General features: G+C 29.1%; 1 protein-coding gene across 7 annotated transcripts in view; it reads right to left on the bottom strand.

The window, feature by feature from the left end:
- Window positions 1-24,199, bottom strand: part of LOC129988084 (zinc finger MIZ domain-containing protein 1-like) — a 213,915-nt gene that overhangs the window by 9,497 nt on the left and 180,219 nt on the right. For 2 of the 7 annotated variants that reach the window (XM_056096207.1, XM_056096209.1), the window contains 9 exons: window positions 15,218-15,508; window positions 8,267-8,474; window positions 7,679-8,161; window positions 6,388-6,663; window positions 5,681-5,825; window positions 4,347-4,693; window positions 2,119-2,382; window positions 735-802; window positions 455-612 (listed from right to left, as the gene is read on the bottom strand). In XM_056096207.1, coding sequence (XP_055952182.1) covers window positions 455-612; window positions 735-802; window positions 2,119-2,382; window positions 4,347-4,693; window positions 5,681-5,825; window positions 6,388-6,663; window positions 7,679-8,161; window positions 8,267-8,474; window positions 15,218-15,508 — 2,240 coding nt within the window. Of the gene's footprint in view, window positions 1-454; window positions 613-734; window positions 803-2,118; window positions 2,383-4,346; window positions 4,694-5,680; window positions 5,826-6,387; window positions 6,664-7,678; window positions 8,162-8,266; window positions 8,475-15,217; window positions 15,524-21,840; window positions 22,015-24,199 lie in introns of those variants that run through there. The other 5 variants (XM_056096206.1, XM_056096208.1, XM_056096204.1 and 2 more) reach the window with 4 other exon arrangements.

Consider the following 24,199-nt stretch of genomic DNA (forward strand, 5'->3'; position numbering starts at 1 on the left):
GTATACAGAACATGAAGAATAACTACATCTTTAATTAGATGTTTATTTAATAAAAAATTGAAAGTTTAAGTTCAGTAATACAAAACATTTGAATTTAGAAAAATCAGACCATAAACTGTCATAATTGTTGACATAATACTGCCAAGTAGATGTAATTAAACAGACTTTTATTCAATAGTTTTATTTAATGAAGAACTAATGTTACAAAAGATAACAAACAAAAAGAATAGCACAAAACAATTAAATTCCTAATTTTAGAATAATATAGAATATGGTCAAGAAAATAATGAATATCAATGATAGGTTCTAATATTTAATCATTTTCATCAGCATATAAACAGAACATACAAGTATTAAAATGATACAATAGCATAAACTCTTATCTTTCTGCACTGCATCACCATTAAAATTCAAAGACAATAGAAGCATCAAATGAATGAAACTAGAGTCATACCTGAACTGTCATGCTCCTCTTTAATGGCTTTTAGTGGCACAGGTTTCCAACTTGCCGTCGCATCTATCGTCACTTCTTCAACATCAGTACTGGCCAAGTTGGTGAGAATACCCCATATGTATTGATCAACTTCAAGGCCTTCCAAAAGGGCTGGTTTACTAATGAATTAAAATGAATAGATAAGTTTATTTCAAAATTGCAATTTTTAATCCTAACTTTTGTTACAGAATATAAATGTAAAAAAAATTAATGAAAAAATATATATATTTTAAATTCTTACTTGCATACTGGACACCTCCAAGCACCTCTTTCACTGTTTAATTGAAGGTAGGATTCTAAATCAAAGGCCTGAAATGAACAAGAACAGTTTTATACAATTTAAACAAACCAATAATTATATAATAAAATACTTTATATATTTGTTTCAAAAATGAAAGAATTTATTTGTGTCAATTTTCTTCAATGTCTCAAAAAAAAAAAATTAAAGCTTCTAGCATATTGTGAATCATGTTTACAAGATACCAAATCAGCTATTTGGCATTAGATTTAGAAAATCTTACACAGGAAATGACTTATTTCCTTATTATTATATCTAAAATAAATAAATGTACTTTGATAACAATCCTTATCAACAATAAAATGTATTCTAACTACTGCTTTTATCTCAGAATCATGATATTGATTTTAAAAATTCTATATAGTTTTCATTAATATTCTGAGTTATCTTATTTTTTTAAAAATTTAATATGCAGTAAGTTTTTTTTAATAGATTAAACTATGCTATTTTAAAGCATTTTTATTATGAATGTACTCTTATACAAAACTATAAGTTAAAAGTTTTATTTTTGGAAAATTATAAAAAGCATAATTAATAAAGTAGCTCAGCTTAAATGCTAATTTCAAAATATGATATTTTCTATTAAAGTAAAAGCACAAGTCATACAGTACAAATGCTGCCATGAAATCACATTTTGGTAAGAATAATGGTTGAGGAAATGGGGGGTAAACATAGCAATCTTAAGTTGTGAAGCTGGCAAGATTATCAAGCTTTACTAAATATAACTCCACATTTAGAATATAATTTGATTGTTATCAAACAAAGAAAAAGTACCCAACATGATTTTAAAGATTCAGCTTTAAAAGAAAAAAAAAAAAAAGAAGAAAAAAAAAGATAAAAGGTATCGAAATATTTTTTTAAAAAATACTATTTATAATGATTTAAATGGGTTTTTTAAAAATTGATACTATTTTTGTTAAAGAGAAATAAGTAAATTATTCTTTCAAATAACAGATAAGGAGTAGTTATTTCAAAGTACAATTTATCTTAAGAGTAAAGAAAGTTACCATATCTTGCTAAATTGATAAATAAAATTTAAATGCAAATTTTTTTAATAAACTTTAAAAATACTTTTAATATTTATGGCTTTTTATAATTATCAATGAGCAGAATAATAATATAAGTAGTATGTCAATTTGATAACAGAATAAATATGAACCAAACAAACAAAAATCACATTACAAAATTGCAATTTCTTGCTTATGATTGCAGTTACCACAAATCTGGCATTTACCACAACAAACAGAAAAATAACATTTTGCCCACAAATTCAAGCTGGATTAGATTTTTAATGAGCAAGAGAGAAAATTACTTAACACTGAATTACCTGTATGTGTTTACATTCTTGCCCTCTGGCGGGTAATGTTATTCTTTTAAATGTTATTGGACATTTTAGAGAAACTTTAATGGCTGTTTGTTCAACTCCATCTTCACCATTCAATGCATTGCTAGCAGAAGCTGCAACACTTGTAAAATTCCTCTTGATCTTTGTGACACAATGGTCAGCAGGAAGCAGCCTTTTTCGAAGAAGACCTTGCAAAACAGACCGCACAGTCGGCCGATGAACAAGTTGCAACAGGAACAAGTGAGACTAAACAGACACAAAAACAATTATTTCTCTTAAAGTGTTAGCAATATAAAATAGAACATTAATTCTGATTTTAGGATATAGTATATATGCATCTTCAATTCATTTATTGGCTTTGATAAGATAATTTATTCTTTTATTTTCACAAGGAAAAAAATGAACATTAATTTAAATCATTGAGAAAAAATTACAAGCTCTGAAAAACTATTTTAGGGTGGTGAGTCTTTTTAAAACTGTTAAAAAAAATTCAAGGGAAAAAAAAGGTCAAAATTTCATTACATCTTTAATTTAAAATCTATTAGAAAAATTGAAAATGAACAGAATGTATATATTTTTTATCATTTATAAAAACATACAGGTAAACAAATGTAGTTGCTCTAGTCCAAAAGCTTTTAATCAAATAAGAATTTAAAACCACATAAAAATGAGACACTTAAAATTTTAGAACTAATTTTTAAAAATATTAATAAAATTTTTATGTAATTATTAGATTGAACATTAACTGTTTAGAACAAGAATTGAGAAATTAGGGTACAAATTAAGAAAATACCTTATTTTTAATTTTGCACATAAATTTGCAATTATTAATTATAGTGGAACAGGAAAATTTCCATTAGTTGAAAATATCATCTTTATCTCATAAAAACCTTAAAAGAAAATGCAGTGATTTTAGGACTGTTAAGCCAATATAGAGAAATTTACATAGGGACACATCAACTTTTAAAAGGCATTTTCAACATTTAAAAGCAAAAGTAAACAGAAAAAAGTTACAATTATAATTATAGTCTATATTAAGCCAAATTTGATATGTGATTGAATTAAGACAAAGTGACATATTTAAAACAAGCTTGCTTGTTTCAAAATACAGCTATTAATTCCTACATTTGATTGATATTTAAGTACATATTGAAATGCCTTACAAATAGAAATACATATAAAGACATATCGTACAAGAATCCAAAACGAACAGTTAAAAGTTAATAGTGTGATTGACATATATTTTCCCCTTGCATACTATCAAATAATAACCTCAATCAGCTAATCATACTAAAAATAAAGCTGTTGCTATTAGCGATAGGCGAGGATCGAACTCGCAACCTTTGGGTTCGTAGCCGAGTAACAAGACTACTAGACAAAAGAAATTTCTCATGTCTCGTAGCTGTTATCTGGCTTATAAAGCGTCACCACATTACTCCCCCTTCAGTGCGTCGGAGGTGAGACGAACGATTTTTTGTCCTGTTTTTTTGTTGTTATTAGTGGCGATATTGACTGTTGCGCCTTATCCATTTTTTTTTTATTGGCTGATTATTTATCAGCTTCATTTTTTTTTTATTTATTGGCTGATTATTTATCAGCTTCATTTTTTTTTTATTTATTGGCTGATTATTTATCAGCTTCATTTTCTTATTATTTATTGGCTGATTATTTATCAGCTTCATTTTTTTTTTATTGGCTGGTTATTTATCAGCTTTTATTTATTTATTTATTTCTGGTAGAGGGCGCTACAACAGTTGTATGAAGGTTTTTTGCGTATCACGTCATCGGGTCACCAATGTTGCTACTGGCGATAAGCGAGGATCGAACTCGCAACCTTTGGGTTCGTAGCCGAGTAACAAGACTACTAGACAAAAGAAATTTCTCATGTCTCGTAGCTGTTATCTGGCTTATAAAGCGTCACCACAAAGCCATATAATAATAATACCATAAATATTTAATCCTAAAAGATATTCAATCAGTATCACAAAATTTCTTGCTCTTTACAGTATGTTGTAATAATTTGTATGGCTTCAATTATCCTGTCCAGTTTTCTCCAAAAGAAAAAAAAAGTGAAGAATCTTAATAGACTAAATACAATTAATTTTCATGGTGTAACGAAAGATTCCTAACTAGTTCTTTGATTGAAGAAATACAACCATATATCATTATTCTATAATCACTATGTATTATCAAATGAAATCAATACTTACACAACAACAAGCTGTGACTGTAATTTGTATTGTGTTTCTCCCTGGCTGACACACCTCTTTTAAATATAATGGCTTGTGTGATGTCTTGTTTTCTCCTCTATCTATGCTAAGCGGGGTGGCATTAACAGAGACCTGAACAGATGCAGGCCAGTTAGTGTTCATTTGCCTGTCTTCATGATGAAAACATTTCAACTGCAATTCCAGATCTGTCCGCCACATGAGAGTTTGATGTACAGATGGCTTAAGATGAAAGACATGATTGCTCACAGCTAAATTATGCTCAAGACGGAATGGGGCTAAGATGACACCATCACGAACTGGGAAAGTGAGGCGCAATTCATCATCTTCTGAAAGAAAGAGTTTTTTAAAAAGATATTTGTTTCAGATACATTATAAATTCAAAAAGTGCATTCATTCAAATAACAACACATTCAGTTACATATTTTTGTTGCTATCATTCATATTCTTCAACCAAAATAGCAAAAATTGTTAAATCATTATATTTAAAACATATTAGTAATTTTATTATAATTTATAAAGATTTAATCATGATGAAATTTTAAATTTGAATTTTTCTAATTATCTAAAAATTATATTTTTTCATTTAAAATTATCAGTTAAATTATCCGTGCACAAGCGATGCCATTTGGTATCAGTAGAATAATCTGTGTACATATGTATGTCTGCTTTGTCGCTGGAAGGGGTTTGATGACGATTAAATAACAATATTATCATATAAATGAATAAGTTAAAAATATTAGACTTCTTATAAAGTTAAAATATCTTTATTTTTATAATATATACTCAGTTTATTTTGCCAAAATTCATTCTTTTTCTGAGATTATAGTTAGGCCTGAAATGTTTCAGCTACAATGATCAGAAACTCTCATGCACATCCATCTTATGTAAATGAGATTTTTCATTATAAATTAATTTATTTCTTTTATAATCTATTCTTCTTCACTTCTTCGTATTTGGTACAGGAAAATTCTTTTATTTTTAACTACAAAATCACATTTCTGATTAAAGTAACCAAATGTAACAAAATACACTAATTAAAATCAAATGCATATAAAAAAATTGAAGTTTCTTTAAATCAATAATAAAACTGGAATTCTACATAAACCTAACAGTTGTTGCCATTAGGTATTAATATTGTCAGAAAATATCACTTTTTAATGTAAGTTCAGTACAAAGAACAAATTTCCATTGTACAGATCATTAAAAAAGAACATGTTTTATAACCAAAGAATTGATATAATATAAGAATCTAAAAAGCATTTTGGTTATTAATTAGCTTAGAAGTACTATTTATCTATTATTTTTTAACTTACTTTGGGCAGGTAGAGATGGCTTCATTTCAGGAAATGTGGGCTTTAAATCAGGATTAGGTGATAAATAAGGAGAAATTCCTGAGGCTGGAGTCAAAGGAGGAGTAGGATTTCCAGGGATAGGTGAAGGCTGATAATTTAAGTTTCGCTGCAAAAGAAACAATTATGAAGCAGGCATTCCATATAAAAGAGCAAAGTTATCAATTAATCAAAATTTAACAAAACAACAATTTGGATTTATATTATAGACAACAATCATTAAAGTAATAATTGATTAGGGACTAGAGATGTTAATATATCTCACATTGATATATATTTACATTTAGTATATTTCATTTTTCTATTAGTATATGTTTCCATTTATATATTCCATTTTTTTATCATTTTGTTAAGAATTAATATATATTTAGACACAGGAAATTGAAATTCATTTTTATTGAAAACACTCTGCAAATAAGATGTTCAGTCTGTCCCAATATATGTTATGTCATTTAAAACTTGACTATATAGATATTTCCACAGTGGATATTAAATTACAATCAATAAAATTTTTTATTCTAGAATATAAAAAAGGACCTCCCAAAAGTTACATTGTTTATGAACCTCTTAAGATTTTAACAAAGCCCCAATCTCATGAGACTCTTCCAAAGACAAGTTTTGGAATATATTTTTTAAAGCTATTTCGAAAAATTTTATTTCATTTCACTTACTTGCATAGATTGTTGAGGATATTGTGGTCCACCATATTGTTGCTCGTATGCAGGTGCCTGATGAGGAGACGTACCATTCATCTGAGACTGAGGATAATACTGCCCACCCTGATTTACATAAGGATTTGACTGAGGTCTCATGGTTGGCCGCATCTGTTGCTGAGTGAGGTAGTTGGGGTTGCCCATCCCTTGAGGTTGCATTGAGGGATTGTACGGCTGTTGTTTAGGAAATTGATTTCCAGGAGTTCCAGGATACTGTGAATGTACAGGTAAATTCTAGAAAATATTTGAAAAAAAAATTAAAATATGATAAAATTTATAAATGCATTTAAAAATGTAACAGTTTTTCTCATCAATGTAGAATATTACTATCATTAGTTTTAGTCTAAGTTATGTTATGTCAGTGTTTAATTCGTATTTTGATTTTTACCACACAAGCAGTCACATCACTAGGAGTTACACTGACAGTTACCTTGTGCGAGATAAATATAAAACCATTTCCTGACTTATTGTAATTAACTTCCAATACTGGAGTGAATATATACAATAAACAATGGTAATCACATATCTATGAAATACATAAGCCACACTGGTAGTCACCTTGGTGACTACCAGTGTAGATAAAAGTATCTATGGTACATATAATTGGCTTTTTATGCAATATTTTATGTATGTATTTGAAGATGGTATCGTAGAAATCTGGTGCAATCACTGGAATGTTAAAAAAATATGCAACAAATAGATATTATTACGAATGGATCAATTTGTCAATAGTACAGTCAAACTAAAAAGTATAGTACACGAAATTAACCATGTTGGATATATCAAAATTATTTTCTTATTTTCCAAATGATATCTCACGAAATAGAGATAAACCATTAAAAGTAGTTCTGCTATTAAAATTCTAAATATTACATTGTACTGTCACTTCATTGGAAAACACATTTAGTTTAAATGTTTGATAGACAGGACCATCCATTTTATAGTTATAAAAATAACAGCATGTTTACTCTACTATTTCAATGTATATAATGTGTTAAATTTATGTAAATGCAAGCAGGAAAGAAAACAAGAAGAATATATGGTACAGATGCATAAAAACCGTCATTTCCACAGTGACCTTTTCTTAACATAGAACTCCTTTAGTGTCTTTGTCAGGATTATGTTAGGAGACAGAAAATCTTTTGTTACTCAAATATAAGTTCAAAGTGTCCAAAAGTAAATTCAAAAGAATAATGATTTTCCAAACTATTTATACATAAGTCCAAGACACAGTTAAAAGATTTATTACCTGATTTGCATTGAAATTGTGCTGACCACTTGGAGCTCCTCCATAATGTTGCATACCAGGTCCATACTGTTGCACCATAGGATTGTACTGTGCAGGCCTTTTCTGGGCCATATGTTGCTGTGGTGAAGGATAAGGAGCCACCCTATTCCTATTCTGAGGCATCATGCCAGGTGAATTATTACCATACATAGGTCCATGTGGAGGTTGCACAGTGTTCCCCACACCAGCCATAGATTTATTCATTGTATTAGAATTCATACCCATAGGTCCATTCATTGCCATTGGTGAGACAGAATTAGACATATTCATCATATTACTGTTCATATGATTAGGCAAACTGTTCATAGAATTGCCCATAGGATTTCCCATGTTTGCACTCATTCCATTGTTCATATTGTTCATTGGTGCATTAGTTGGCATTCGTTGGTGTCCTTGCACATATCCAGGGCCTGGTTGATATGGTGGATTCTGCATATTTGGAACCTGAAATTTCAATAAAATATTATTTTGTTAATATTACCAACAGTTTAAATTCATAGGAGACTGCATTATTTTATTAAAAAAAATTCAAAAAAATTAATAACATACCTGTCCATATTGATTATTAACGGGAGGTTGTCTTTCTTGGAGTGCCACTACACTGGCAGTTGCCGTTGCTGTAGCAGTAGCTGCAGCCGCTACAAGTGCAGCTGTACTCAATGCAGAATGTGGTGATTGGTAATCATTTCCTGAATTGTGACCAGTATTTGGCATTGGTCCTGGCATGCCACCAGACATAGAAGGGTTTGGTCCATAACTGAAAAGTTTTTAATATTAATTAAAATACTTGGAAGTCATTTTGAATAAATTTTGGAAAGGATCATTATGATTGAGTGAGTACAAAAATTTATAATCACTATTAACTAAAAATAAATAACATGATGTTTAACAAAACCTTTGGCAAGACTCAAAGATTTAGAAAGTTTCATTATTAATTGTATGTTTAAAAAATGTGATATAAATAAATACTACAAAATATTTAGTAATGTGATAAAAATTCAATAACTGTTTTTCAAAAAGAAGAAAAAAAATTGAGAAATATATCTTTTTATGGAATGATAGATCTCATTAATATAAAAAAAAATCCAAAATTTTTAGCAGTAAAATCTATCTAAAACGTTTTTAAAACAGTAAATTGATCCCAAAATTTGTATAATTTTACCATGCTTTAAATTCATTTTGAATAGTTCAATAATTACGTTTAGAACAAAGAAGTTTGTGAGGAAAAAGCAAAAAAAAAGAAATTTCTTTTCCTTCAGCAATTCCAAATTAATTAAAAAAAAAAAAACATTTTCTTATATTCCTTAAACTTTAACATAACGAAGGGTTTTTTTGTTTTTTGTTTTTTAATAATTCGAACAAAAATTGAGGCATCGATGCGCACGATTTTTGAAAAACTATATTTAATTCTCAAAAAGCATTACTGTGATTTTATTGTCTTCTGTCACAAATAACATGCATAGGAAGGCAATCGCAATTAATGCCATGAAGAAACTGTTTAATGCGGACAGTCGAAAAATACGTATTGAGATGCAACACAGAAACAAGATGAAAACAGTAGTAGCTCTCATTCTAACAAGACGTAAACAACGAGGTGCCTTAAAGTTGCAACAGACATTGGTTGTCTAGACTGTTCGAGATTCGTAGCCATATGCCTGTCCGAAAGCAAAAGAAGGGAGAAACTACTAATTGCTTCTCCCGATACACAGGATCAAAGGAATCGACAATTCTATTATTAATTATGAAACGTTTATGCGACATACACAAATACGAAAAAATAATTATTTGGACTTAGTAAAAATTCTTTTATAATAACGTCATAAAGAGAGCATGCAGTAACAACATATATATATATATATATTAAACTATGCATAAAGTAAAAGAAATTTTAATTTTAGTTCCATTTACTCAAATTAACTTAATTATAGTTAGCTTGATTTCAGCTAACTTAAACTAGTCTTTCTAATTAATTTCCAACACTTATACAATCAAAAATTAAGGTAAACGAGACAGTTGCTAATATAAACAGTCTCGGACATTATATCAAATTTATTTTTACGTAAAAAGTATTTTTTTTTTAATTCTATTTGAAATACCTAAATTTATTTATATGAAACTAGAATAAAATAAATAAACGCTTTAAGGTAAAAAGTTTACCCTCAGGAGGAAATGCATTACACATATGAATAAATACAGCAAAAATCGGTCAATAACAGAAGTTTATTTATTTAAGTTGAAAAGGAAACAGAAAAAAAAAAAAAAAAAAAAATTCAAGATTAGGCTGTCAAAAGATTAGGTGCCAATAAACATCTCGTTTACCTTATACGGTAACAAGTCAATGATAAAAAGTGTAAATCAAAAACCTACATGTAAAATAATCCAGATATATTGTTCACGTTATATTTACACTATCTTTGAAGCCAATTAGACCGCTTTGAAGTTCCGATTAGTCATAACAATAATGATAAAGATGCTGATAGAAATTTAACCTGTTAAAATTTCCACAAATTAAGTAGTTAATAACCTTGAAATAAATGTTTTGATCCAAGTTTCAAAAAAATTGTCAATAATGGGGAAATAAATTTTTTGCTCTGTATCTATTTAAAAAAAAAAAAATACAATGATTCTTTAACATTTTTAATTAAAAAAAAATGCTAACAAAAATAAATAAATAAATCAGAAGAAAGTTTGTTCAGCTAGTAAATATAATACATGCCGTCGAATTCATTAAACTAAAAAAAAATATTATATATTAAGAACCAAGAAATAATGTTCAACTCTGATCTCTGAGCAAGTGCAAGCATTAAAAAAAAAAAAAAAAAAAAAAAAAATCTAAGTACCCCCCCCCCCCCCCTCTCCCGTCTTTTAAATAACTGCATAGAAACAGGAAAGCAATAGTTTTATGCCGGAGCAAATAATAGCATTTTCAAATTCTAGACTGGAAGGATGCGACGTCCTTGGTGCTTAGAGAATGTTTGTTTTTCTGTGTTGCAAACTAAGCCTAGTCAGAGCAAAATTACTAAAAAAGTCGTCTCCTTATCTACGCATTTAATATCTTTTCTCTGGAGAGTAACACTTGTTGGCATTGACGGATGACTAAAGAGGAAAAGGAAGCCAGATATACTTTAAACCAAACATTTTTGTACGATTCGAAACCTGAATGTGTTTGTTCCATGAAGTCTAATATCTTTTCACATTTCCTCTTAAAATGCGCTGCAATCTTTCCCGATTCAAGTGGTGGTTTAACATTCATGACTTTAAAAACCAAATGCTTTTTTAAGAAATGGTATTTTGACTAATGTTAAAGAACTAGTATATCGTTTCAAATATAAAAATGAGAACATAGTTATTCAAACTTTAATGGAATTTAAAAACGACAAGATATGTCAACATTCTAAATAAGTATTTTTAACGTAATATCTAAAAACAGAACAGAAATCTTTCACACCTGCAACTTGCGAAATTACGTCATAGAAAAAGCTCAGGAAATGATAAGATTTGATGATAAATAACATATAGATAACATGAACAAGCAAACTGTACTATCATGCACTATGAACCGCAAATGGAAGAGAGAAAAAAATACGTATCCAAAACAAATGACTGGATTTTGCTTATGTGTCGAAATTGAGCAGCATGGTTATATGCTAATAGATAAAAAAAATGCTTTATCAAAAATTAAACAACTTCTTTTAAAAGAAATGCGATTGCATACAGATGGTTATAATAACAAAGATTTTAAACAGTAAAAATTCTGCGAAATAAAACTAAAACAGAACAATGGCTAAAATTATCACAATATCCTGTTTAAATTCAGTTTCTGACACAGTTTTTTTTTATTGTGTGTGTGTGGAGGGGAGGGGGGGGGGATTCAAAACTCAATTTCAAGGTTTTGCATATAAAACTGTTATGACACTCAATAGTTGGGTAAAACTAAACATGATCAATGTTATATTTTCATAAATATTTTCTTTGTCAAATTTATAACTTATTTAAAAAGTTGACCTCTAAGCCATAGTACTTTAAATACCAATTAATTTAATTCATTTTTTTTAATTTTAAAGTACTACTTTTGAAAATAAAAAATTATTTAAAATTTTTCACTAAATAAAAATTACTTCACGATAGAAACTTGTTTGTGTATTTTTATATTAATCTGAAACAATTCTCATTTTAAATATTAGATCAGGATTTTATGTCTATATGATATGAAGAACTGGGCTAGAAATATGTGTAACATTTCCGAATAATCAATCAAAAATCTATTTTGGACAAAGCGCCTCACTTTAGTAAAAAGATAAGTCTTTTCTAAGTATAGGTAGCCGCAATTAGCAAAAGTAAAAGCAGGAAAAAAGGAGAATTCTACTCTATTCCAGTCGAGTTCTGCAACAATGAAGTGGGAACCGATTTCCTTATGAAAAAGAAGAAAGAAGTGGAAAATGGAAAAACAGAGCATACAACCCAGAAATGGAACCAACCAATAAGAAAGTAGAACGGTGACATTTCTCCCAGATTATGCACGCACATGCTTCGCTACGGTGCAAATCAAAGAATGGACGAAAGCTTCTGGTTGACTCATATTAACGGTAGTTAACCCCACACTGTTCGTACATCAAATGACAATCAAGCTTCTTTAAGAATTGGGTAGGGCAGCCAAGAAAAAAAAATTCTAAGACGAATGCGATTAAAAATAAAAACTATAACCTGAACGCGAATATGAAAATATTGGAGACAAGAAAAAGAATTCTTCAAAAAAACATTCTAAGAATACAAGATTATACATGGAGATAGTATTTAAGATTTTAATGCTACATTTAATGGGAAAAGCTGATAAATGTTATAAATTCACATACATAATTTCTTTTACTTTTAAAAAAATGAAATGACACATGAATATCGTAAAATGTTCCATTATTCTGAAAATTGAAAAACTAAAAAAAACATCTGCGATCTATATGAAACTTAAAGGATTTGAAGGCAAATAGTCTTGGATAAATAGTTTTAGCAGAATATCCAAATACTTTCAGCATATGAAATCGAATGATTAATTTTCAAATGTCTATCCTAACAAAACAAAAAAATGGTAACGCCAATTTAGCAGTTATAAACGTCATAAATGCACAACAAAATATTCCAACATTTTTATTCCAGTACTGTAAAAATAATCTGATAACTAATGAACATATAATCCAACCGAGGCCAATCGCGGGAAGGGAAGGTGGTGAGGATTAAGGAGCAGAGGGTGATGAATAACCATGTGCACGTAAACGGATGCCATACATGATATCAAAGATGTCCTGGATTTCTTTTCTGACAAACGAGAAAAGATGACGGCGGGAGGAATCGGGAAAGTCCCTCAATAAGGTTTCGAGTTCAGTAGAACGGTGTTGGAACAATAGAAAGGGTTCAACTGGTGAGAGAAAAATAGAATAAAAAACAAACATTACACATTTAGCTTTACGGAGGAGTATAAGGAAAACAACTAACAATCTATCGAAACCATTCGCTAGTATCTATTTTACAGCTAGTTCTTAACTTTTTCGATATTGAGTAAATATTGTAAACAGAAATATTTGCCATCATGATTAGCTGCAGATTTTTTAAATGATTTATATAAAAACGGTCTAATAACAAACGATATTTTATTCGGTTCGCTTTAAAATTAAACTATTTGAATAACTTGTTATTTTATGACGTTTCCAGTGCAAACGATTTTTATTTGGTATCAAATGGAAGAGTTATATTCAGAATTTCAATTCATTAGACAGCTGCATCGTATTAATTCATCGTATTATTGCTAGCTAACGCGGAAGACTGGTATTTTACAAGCATGCATTACAAATGAATAAACCTTTCACAGTGGTATTGACACAACACAAGGTTTTATTTCGCAATTTTATTTTTAAACCGAGACCCCGGTCTACTTATTGCGACGCACGCATTTCTAAGGAAAGGGGAAGAACGTCTCGCCGAAATGGTTTCGATATTTCCCAGAAGACATTGCGTTTCCGACGTCTTCAAAGGGTGACAGAAAACAGGACTTCACCGGAAATACTTGGTAAATAAAATTTATCTGTTGCATTTATAAATTCTCCACCCTCCGGTCAAGTTGCAAAATTCTGACGACGAATATAGTACACTCTTTTGATGATAGTTGCAGTTATTTTTCAAGAAAGAAACGGGTAAAGGAATAAATTTTTTCACGCATGACGAATTTGACGTTTTTTAAAATTACAAACGTTGGTTGAAAATAATGCATTACTTTTAAAGCAAGTATGCATAAACATATGATAGAGGATTAATTTTTTAAGTTTCCTAAGGCAGATAAGACATGACACATTATCTTAATTATTGCTACTTCCAAATTACACACATTTTATGATTATAAAGAATATTATTAAATCACAATTTTGGCAAGTAACTTTGTTACACTACATAAACTATTATTTATTATTGAGCGTAACTTTGGTCAAGAGGTAATTATTTAACTATTTTAGTGATGTTCAAAAGATTTGGTGAATATCTTATAGTAAAAATTTATCTTTACATCAATCAAATCAATTAGCTATTTTTGCATTATCACTATAGTAAACATTAAATATTAATTTTGATTGGCCGATAAAGTTTACCTTAAGAACTAGGAACATAAATTCATTATTTTGAATAAACAGACAGAATAATCTACTTTCATCCATTCTCATAATACCGTATAAAACCAGTGGAGATAGTCTCCCCAAAACTTTCTCGGATACTCTCTAATAAATTTGTCGTGCCAGAGAACGACTTATATGACATTGCCACATACAACAGTTCTGAAATATTAGCTTTTGGCGGGAATTCGGCATTTTTGCTTTATCTATCGTACGATTCTTGGCGAGTTGTTTGCCGTGAGGTTAAAAGCATACAAGAATCGAGTATGTGTTTCAGACATGCTATTTTTCAATCGATTGAAAAAAAAAATCTGACACAAGACAGCAATTGTTATAAATTCTCATACCAAATTTGATATATTTACATCATCGCGTTCTTGAATTATATTTTCTGAAAGTACAGGCCGACAGACAGTCAGCACGTAGTTGAATTTGATACAAAATTTGGCAGGTGGCTACACTAAATATGTTAAATCTTATCTATCTAGCTCTCTTTGTTTTGTAGTTATTGTGTTAATTTATATTCGAACAACGGACTTCCTCCGAACAGATTTTACTCAAAATTTGATAGAAATTCGCAAATCTGGTGTACACCAAATTTCATCCGTCTAGCTTAAATCGTTTTTGTGTTATCTTTCTGTTCGTCTGTTTATCTGTGATAAACAGACGAACATTTTTAAACAACTCAGGGAAGTCTAACCCGAGGAGATTCATTAAACATTTTTTTTTATGACGATTATTATACTTTTTCTATACTATGTATTCGAGCAAGTAAAAATTATATATATGCAACACCAACTCACACATTCCTTTTCCATATAGGAAATAAATTTCAATATTCAGTATTTACCCATTATATCCTGGCCCATTTTGTCGGACACTCATGACGGTCGGATAACCCTTTGGACCTGGATAGGAGTTTTGTTGGGGCGATCCTGAATAAGGAGTTTGTGCTATGGTGGTGTTGGTTCCTCCATAGGACGCCCCATGAGCCATGGGCCCACTTTGTGTGCTGGTCGTGACGCCCCACACTGTTGTCACCACGGAGAGCTGCTGCTGTTGTTGCTGTTGGGGGCCCTGTGGCGGAGGGGCCCCCTGCCCCGGTGCCTGTTGCCATCCCAGTGGCGCCATCGTGGAGTCACTGAAACAGGAATAGCTACAAATTCAAGAATCGGATTAATAAGGATCTGCACCTTCTACGGGGAATTGGGTTAGTAGAAGTGCAGAAAGAAGTGCTGATAAGAATGAAGCTTCAAAGGAAAATTCAACTGTATTTTTTTTTATCAGCTACACTTAAATTTCAATTAATAAATTAAAATGGACCAATTAATTTCATGCGTTATCGATGAAAATCTCGAAAGAAATTTAGAATAAAGCAATAATTGGAAGGTATGCAAGTTAGGAAGCACATGAAAAAAAAAAAAAAAAACTACACATCTGATCTTTAAACTTAACTGAATTAACAGTACATTAATTTTTAGAAGAAACAAAATTACTTTTACATTATTTTTGTAATTATCCAAAGATTTAATCAAAATAAATTTTAAGAATTTATTCGCATAGAATAATTTTAAACAATTGAATAATTAAGTTTTTGCAACAGCTGTGAATATAAATGAAAATAGTTAGTGCAAGATAAAGGCATGTATTCGATAAAATAGAGGTGTTAGATTTGTTTTCTAAACAGAAAGGAGTTAAAAAGAAAAAAAGAAAAAATATAAAAGTAAGGATGCATACATTAAGGCAATAAGCAACATTAGCACACATCTTAATAAATTCATAAAAAATAACCAACAAAATTAAATTTCTTATAGCATCCCATCATGCGAAATTCTAGCGTATTATAAAAAAAATCGAATGTTATTTCATTAATAAAGAACAAAGAGTTTATTTTTAGAACAAAGAGTCTATTTTTACTTTGACAATGTACAAACAAAACACAACAAGTAAGTTAAATTAAAGTCATTAAAAAGTAAAATAATCTATTTAAAAATTCAACAAAAATAGAACAGTTAAAAATCTAATAAATTAAAATCTCGGTGCACTTTGATCATATTGCATGACAGAATGCATAAACAACCCGAAGTAATTAATCAACTATTTCAAAAAAGGAAAGAAAAGGATTCCCCGCCGCCACGTGGTTAGGCTCATTTCTTTCTTTCTTTTTTTTTTTAATACATGCTTCGGTAAAAATCGTCTGCGATTTTTTTTTTTCCGCGCAATCATGAAAAGAATTAATCGTGACGTAGTCACTGAGTTTTAAAGAAGGCATCTTGCGACATCCTTCCAAAATAAACAGACCTATTGTCAATAAATTGACAACAGGAAAATAAAAAAATGCTAGTTATAACTGCACAGGGAAGAAAATGTTATCATTTTTCAAGCTTCGCAGACAGTTCATCTTTAACGCACGATAAAAAACGGGCACATTTTTTTTTTTTTAAATAGCCTGTGCAGATAATAAATTAAAATATAGTTGCAACATTGCCAAAAATATTAACAGTCGCTGACGTTGAGGTATTTCGAAACAGAAACTAAAAATTTATTTTCCTACGTAATATAGCTCAATTCAGGAGCAGACAAAAGGAAATTTTCAAGGTTGAGTATTCGTAAATACGCAATATCTATTTGGCCATAATTTAATTTCTTTTTATAGAAGCCTTATTACATCAACAAATAAGATTTCTTGATATTTATCAGAACATCTAAAAAATTCAATTGCAATAAAAATTAAAAAATTAACTCTATAAGCCGGTAATCTCAGCTTTATTACCTTCCCCTTTAGATTTCATATTATTCGCCCCCCCCTCCACCTCTGCTTAATAAAGAGAAACTGTACACAGATTATTCTAGACAAATTCTTATACATCATTTGTTTCCAAAGATTAGTTAATAAAATATAAAAAAGTATAAAAATACTACCTCCAAACCAGTTAACATTAACGAATCAAATTAAATGGTTTAAATATGTTTCCCATAATTTATAAAAACACTTGTTTCCATTATCAATACTTTATAAAGAAAACCTCAATATTCTAATAACAATCTAGGATTTGAGTGTTTTCATTGTTATTACTTTTTTAAAATATTGAACAGATCTCAAATTTTAGTTATTAAATATTTTAAACATTAATTATTTCAGCAAAAAGGAGTTTTCTGATACACATCTTCTACCACCTCTAAAAATCAGTTTTTCAGAAATTATTTATATAATAAAAAATTCTATGCAAAAACAAGTTTATATGTATGTTGTAGTCTGATCAGGAAAAATTAGCAAATAGAAATATTTATAAGAAATCGATTTATTTGCGATCGCTGAGGTAAAAATATTCTGATTAAAATAATTTAAAAAAAAAAAAGACATGAATGCACGAAAACTGAATGTTGTTCTATCAATCAATCAATACCTCTAATAATAAATTAGAGTCATATTTTTAAAAAAATATAATTGAAAAGAAAAATATTTCTTAAAAGTTTTAGCAGCAAAAAAGTTTACTAATGTAGTAATAAGTCGTCAATTTAAATGAATTAGGATTTAACGAATGCAATTCCAAAAATATACATAGATTTTATTTTTATTTTTTATTTATTTTTGCCCTTCTTTAAATACACAATTTTAAGGAGATATTACAAAAATATAAAGTACTTAAAATATTTTTCATTTACATAATAAAAGATACTTCCATGCATATACAAAAGCATAGCAACTATAAAAGTACACTTTTTTTTCCCCTGCCACAATCATACTTCGTATTGTAATATTATATATGTATTGTGCAAATGTCTAACCTTTACCTCAATCATCCCTCCCACAGTAAAATACTGTTTAATTTTTAAGTTATCCTGATATAAATACAAATCTCTACCACATAATCCTAAAGATACGCATACATCTTAATAGCACAATGAATCAGGTTGTTATAAAAATAATATATTTCAAAAGCTGTAAAAACCAGTAATATCTTTATAGAAACCGGTTTAAGTGAAATTGTTTAAGTAGTGTAACTGTTACTTTGTAAACTTTTAATACAATCTTAAAGAGTTACATTACAGAGTTAACGATAACAAACAAAAGACAACGAATCTGGTTAGTTAAAAAAAGCTCGCGCTTGTTTAAGGCAACCTTCACAACAACAAAAGATGTTAACTATTATTGCCAGCAAGGGTGTTTTGCTTTTACTTCAAAACTTAACCATTGTACCAAAAACAGACAACAAACAAAATGTATTCACTCCAAAACTTTACTCTTAGTTTAATCCAACCTTAATCCAATCGGGTTAAGTTTAATGATCTATTGATAACCGCGGCTCAATTGTCTGTCGGCCCCTCCTCTTCCGTCCCTTTTCCAACTACATTCACACACACCGCCTGATTCACTCGAGCCTCCCTTCGTCGAAGACCAGGTCATGAATCTGGCATCAAGCCAAGGCGCTTGTTTCAAAAACCACCCCAACATTACATCACATGCCGACTTCTATCGTTTGGTATAGAGTAGTTCTTTTTCGTCCAATTGCATTCCCAACTTTAAAAACCAGTTTCGTCTAGGTCTCTTTTTCGGCATTTTATATAGATATATATATATATATTTCGTTTATTATTTGTTATTCTCTTTTCTTTTATTTTTCTTCCTTACCGATGATTCTTTTTCTTTTCACCTTGTGTGCGTGTGTTTATGCATGCATTGTAATGCATGGGAGACTCGGTGCGCCATATTAAGGTCATTTTTTGAAATGATCAGGTTGGTTACGAAGTGTCCAGAAAGGAAGGGAAGGGGTGAGGTGAATAAAAAAAAAATCGACTTGCACGTATGAGGAATTGGCGGACCTTTTTTTTTTTATCACTAATTAAAGTGGCGTAGGTGTGGTAAAATGTTTCGTTAGACAAGAACATAGGTGAATGGCTTTCGTGTTTTTTAAAAGGTGTTACGATATACATTATATTCAATTAATAGGATCTCACAGGATGTTGAAAACATTTTTTTAGTTAATTATTATCACAATTGTTCTAAAAAAATCATGCATTTTAAATATCATATTATGTCATAATAACTGTTATTTGCATAAAATAATTATTAAATTAACAAGAGAATATCCACAATTAATTTATTATAATTAAATTTAATTAATTACAATTAAATTTTAATTAAACTAAAACTTAAAATTTCCTTTCTCTCAGCATTTTATATTTCTGGATCTTTATTTTAAGTAAAATATATATTTTAGCTTCTCACGCTAATATTTTTAATTTTAATATTTAACTTGATCAAACTATACAAGTAATATATATATATATATATATATATATATATATATATATATATATATATGTAACTAATATTTTCAAAAATTCCAAATTTTACATAATTTGATTATCAATAATAGAAATCAGAATAATAACATTCTTAATATTAAAAGACATTCTTATCAAAAAATATTACAAAACCTAAGATTACTAATCTATATTGGGTATATCCTTGGCCCTTGATAAGCACGTAAGCTTTCCTAAAATATTGATCTTCAAATGAATACTTTTATTCCCAACAGCATATGCATTTTACAATATTGTATAGCATCATAATTTTATTGAATATACAATACTGTATGGTATCATTCAATATTTATAATACTGTATACAACAGAATATTGTACAGCATGTTATGCTACCAGGCATAAACAGAAAGAAATTTAAAATGCAACAAATATAAATTATATCTTCTGTTGCATCATTCATTAAAATTTTCTTTATCAAATATTTACCACAATTTTCAATGAAAAAAAATGCTATCTACTGAGAATCATTTTCAATTTAATAATATTTTCCCAATTAATATAAATTAGGATTGTTCCTTGAGTGACTTATAATTTTTTTAGTAAGAATTTCAAAAAGTTTCAAAACTTTTAATTATGTTGATAATTACAAAACTGTTGATAATGCTTTAAAATATCATAAAAGCATAGATAACAGAACAGAAAATTCTATAAGGTATATTAACTAATTTAATTTCTTATTTCATTAAAAAATAAATTACAGTGCATGAAGGAACTCTGTTACTAAATATTTCAAACTATAAAGATATTTTGTATAACTATATTCCAGAGATCCTAAGAAAAAATTTATCTGCCAGACTTTTATTCTAATTTTTGAAAGAATAGTTAAATATGAATTTAAAAACAAGCAAATAAAATTATCAGATATGGAGTTATTACTAACAAATTTAATTCGAGACTATTACATAAAAGTTTAAATTAGGGAATAGTCATAAAAAAATAAAATCATCTTAGTACAATAGGTTTAAAATTAGCATCAAATCTTCAATTTATAAAAAGAAATATACTAACAGAAAAAATACAATACCAGAATAGTTAGCACTATATTCTAATGAACCATAAATAGATCAAAGAAAAAAAAGAGTTGATAAGGAAGATGGGTCAAAGATTGATTATTTTCCTTAATAGAGAACTTTGACTTGAAATCATGAATTATTTTTTGCTTGTTAACCAGAGCATGAATTAAATGCATTTTGAATCTCAAATCTTTAAAATGTTTCCTCATATGCTCAAACATTTTTGCGATTTTATATAAAAAAATTATTAAAAAGTATTTCCAAAATACTAATATTCATACATATTTTTGGCGTTTAATTTAATATATAAATCAATAAACATACAAAAGATTCATTAATTTTTTAAATTACACATTTATGAATAAAAGACTTTTTTTTTTCAAGATTTACAGTTTTCAAACTGTAAATCTAACTTAGATTTCATATTTTTTTGATTATCAAAAAAGTTTATAACAATCTAAAATTGCAAGTCCATTATCATCTCATAAGTTTTTATTCCTAAGCAATCACTGCTACTTGTATAATTTCTCAAATTCTGTATAAATTTACGTAAAAGTTTGTTACTAAAAGACAAAGTGTTACATAAATTTATATTACAGATAATTTAAATAAAATTTATATAAACGAAAACAAATTTAAGTAAATAGTCCTAAAAACCATTTAGAATGAATGATAATCGAAATAAAACATTGGAACAAATCCGATAATAAATGAAAACTATAAAATTTTTAGTTTCTCTAAAAACATAATTAAACTAAAAACAGTATAAAAAATTACAAATTCCCTCCGCCAAAATTCCATTCTATTCAAACAAAATGGAACGCCTCTGCAATATTATTTTTTATACACTACAGGCGCTAAGTGAAGCTCTGATCCGATAAAATTTCTCTTTAGTGAAAGAAAAAGCAAAATCGAAAAAAGCTATAAAAAAACCTTTTTCTCAGTACCTTTACAAACAAGCGAAATGACAACCTAAAATCGATAAAGTGGTTACGTCCATCCACCTGCACCAGATGGCGACACGGGTACCATTGACAAAGCAATGCAATTCAAGATATGCACGGGGTAACTTAGAACAACAATGTTTTTTAGAGGAGCATAATAAAATGCAATTAGAGCATCCAACTTACCCATATTTTTCCGTGTTGCACGAGCACGGGTCCGAGAAGCAAAGGCACAAGGAACTGTCCATATCATCTCTACCCGTTTGCAGACAACCGATCGCCATGAGCTATTAGAGACTGACTGACGACTATGTTAACAGATCTAGCAGCCGCTAGACAAGTTAGCAGTTCGCCAAGCTTGGCTCCTGATCGCTATTTACCGTCAGCTGAGTCTGTGCAAACACTTGGCGGGCGGGTTGCTTTACAAATACGCTATGCTTTTATGAGTCGGATTATTCGGAGATGCTGCACTACTTTTCTACCGCCCGAGTAGCGGTTCGCCGTCCGCTCACTTTGTTAAAAGGCCCGTGCCTCTTCATTGAGAACTCTCGCGCTAAATGGGAACGGTTGGCGCTCTGACGTGGATTCGGGTTAGGTGATGTCCGAAAACACTTAGCGAAATTGCTCGCTTTTTTTTTTAATTGTGAAAATATCTTCTTACTGGCGATTGTTATTTTTCCGATTATTTAAGCTGATTATATTAAAAAACAAATTAGTTTTGCCTGTGAATTCAATATAATTTTTTTAATGTTCAAAAACAAAATTTTTATTTTTATTGAATATAATGAAAATTTATTCAAAAGTAACTTATTATCTAGTACTATTAATAAAAAAAATTTTAATATTATTTTTACTAATATTTTTGGTCTATTATTAATTATTTTGATTAAAAAAAGATTAATATCAACGAATAAGCAAACTGTGTCCTTCAAAATCTAGTGATATCATACGATACATTTCATTTCAAAATATGATTTAAATTATTGAAAAAAATATTGTTACAGCTTTGTTCCAATATAACTGGTAGACCCTAGATTTAATCAGTTATATTAAAACTCAGATATTAGTTAAATATTTAAACGCATATGTAATTTATTATTTAAATATCCAACTTCATCCATTAGCTTTGTTTCCTCTCTAATGTGGAAAAAAAAAATTATTCCAAAAAGCTAAACATAGCGAAACATTGGTCTGATGAGATTGAACAAAAATGAGAACCAGAAACCTTAATTGGCTCAACAAGTAATATTTAGTTCAAAATTACGTTCGCTACATGATTTTATGAGCATAAAGGAACTAAAATAATTTTAACACTCATATTTTGACACCGATTTTAAAGCCGTTTAGGAAACTATTCCGACTGACACAATTTCAAACTAGTTTGAATGAAACAGATCATCACGAACAAACTGTTCCAAGAAGAAATAAATAAAATAACAAGACAGAATAATACAAAGGCAATATGTCAAATTAGAAAAAAAGAATGAATTGAACGTTTTATGTTCAACGACCACGATATGCAACACATTTTAAAACTTATTAAATTCTTTCAAATGATTACCGCCAAAAGATAAATTTCTTTTTTTGTGATGCATTTCTTATCTGGAAAACCGAGATATCTGGATATATCTGAAAAATCCTGCTTCGGTCGGATTTTTTTTTTTTTTTTGAAAGTATTTAGATACGAATATTGATTACACCTGAATATTTTTTATATGTATGCTCTTAGTTTAACATATTCGAATCGGTTAACACAATAATTGCATTGTTACTACTGGATGTCAGCCGAACATATTCGCATTCGTGTAATGTCATAGTCATGTCATAAAATTTTGAGGTACCAGTAGATTATCATTCTATGGCAACAATGCAAGTACCACAAATATTTACGATATGGCATTGTCAGCATGAGTAGATAAAGACTCATAGTTAATTATCACAGAAATGGTTGGTTTTTTTTTTTTTTTTTGAGGGGGAGGGGGGGATAAATCGCCTTTTTTCAGGAAAGACACCGATATAAATTAATTTTAAAAGCAAAAGCTTATCTAAATATAAAATTTTGGGCCAAAGCGTTAGGGTCGCTTCCGAAATACACGAAATAAATATATATACAAGAATTACTCGTTTAACCCTTTAAAGGGCCATTTTTTTTCTAGTCATATTATGTTAAAATATTTTTTGGCTTGAAATTAGAATAAGAAAACGGATTCATTTAGCTTATTAGATAAATTTAATTTGATTAATTAATAATTAAGTAACAAATCAAGACATCATTTTGATTGAGATAAAGAACTGAAGCATCTAAATTTCTGTCTTTCTAAAAAAAATTGTCAGAACTTATGCCAACCTACAAAATTTCATACAAAGATTGATAAATTTGGTGGGAAGCATACTTCCCACGGCCCTAGAAAGGGTTAAAGAAATAAGGAGTGCATCATAGTCTGACATATATAAACATATATTATACAACCAGTTCTATAAAACGTTATAAAAAATATTACTTTGACTTAAAGGTATCGGTTAAATAAATATGTAATAAATTAGA

The sequence above is a fragment of the Argiope bruennichi genome, chromosome 10 (genome assembly GCF_947563725.1).
Source record: "Argiope bruennichi chromosome 10, qqArgBrue1.1, whole genome shotgun sequence".
NCBI classification, from domain to species: Eukaryota; Metazoa; Arthropoda; class Arachnida; order Araneae; family Araneidae; genus Argiope; species Argiope bruennichi.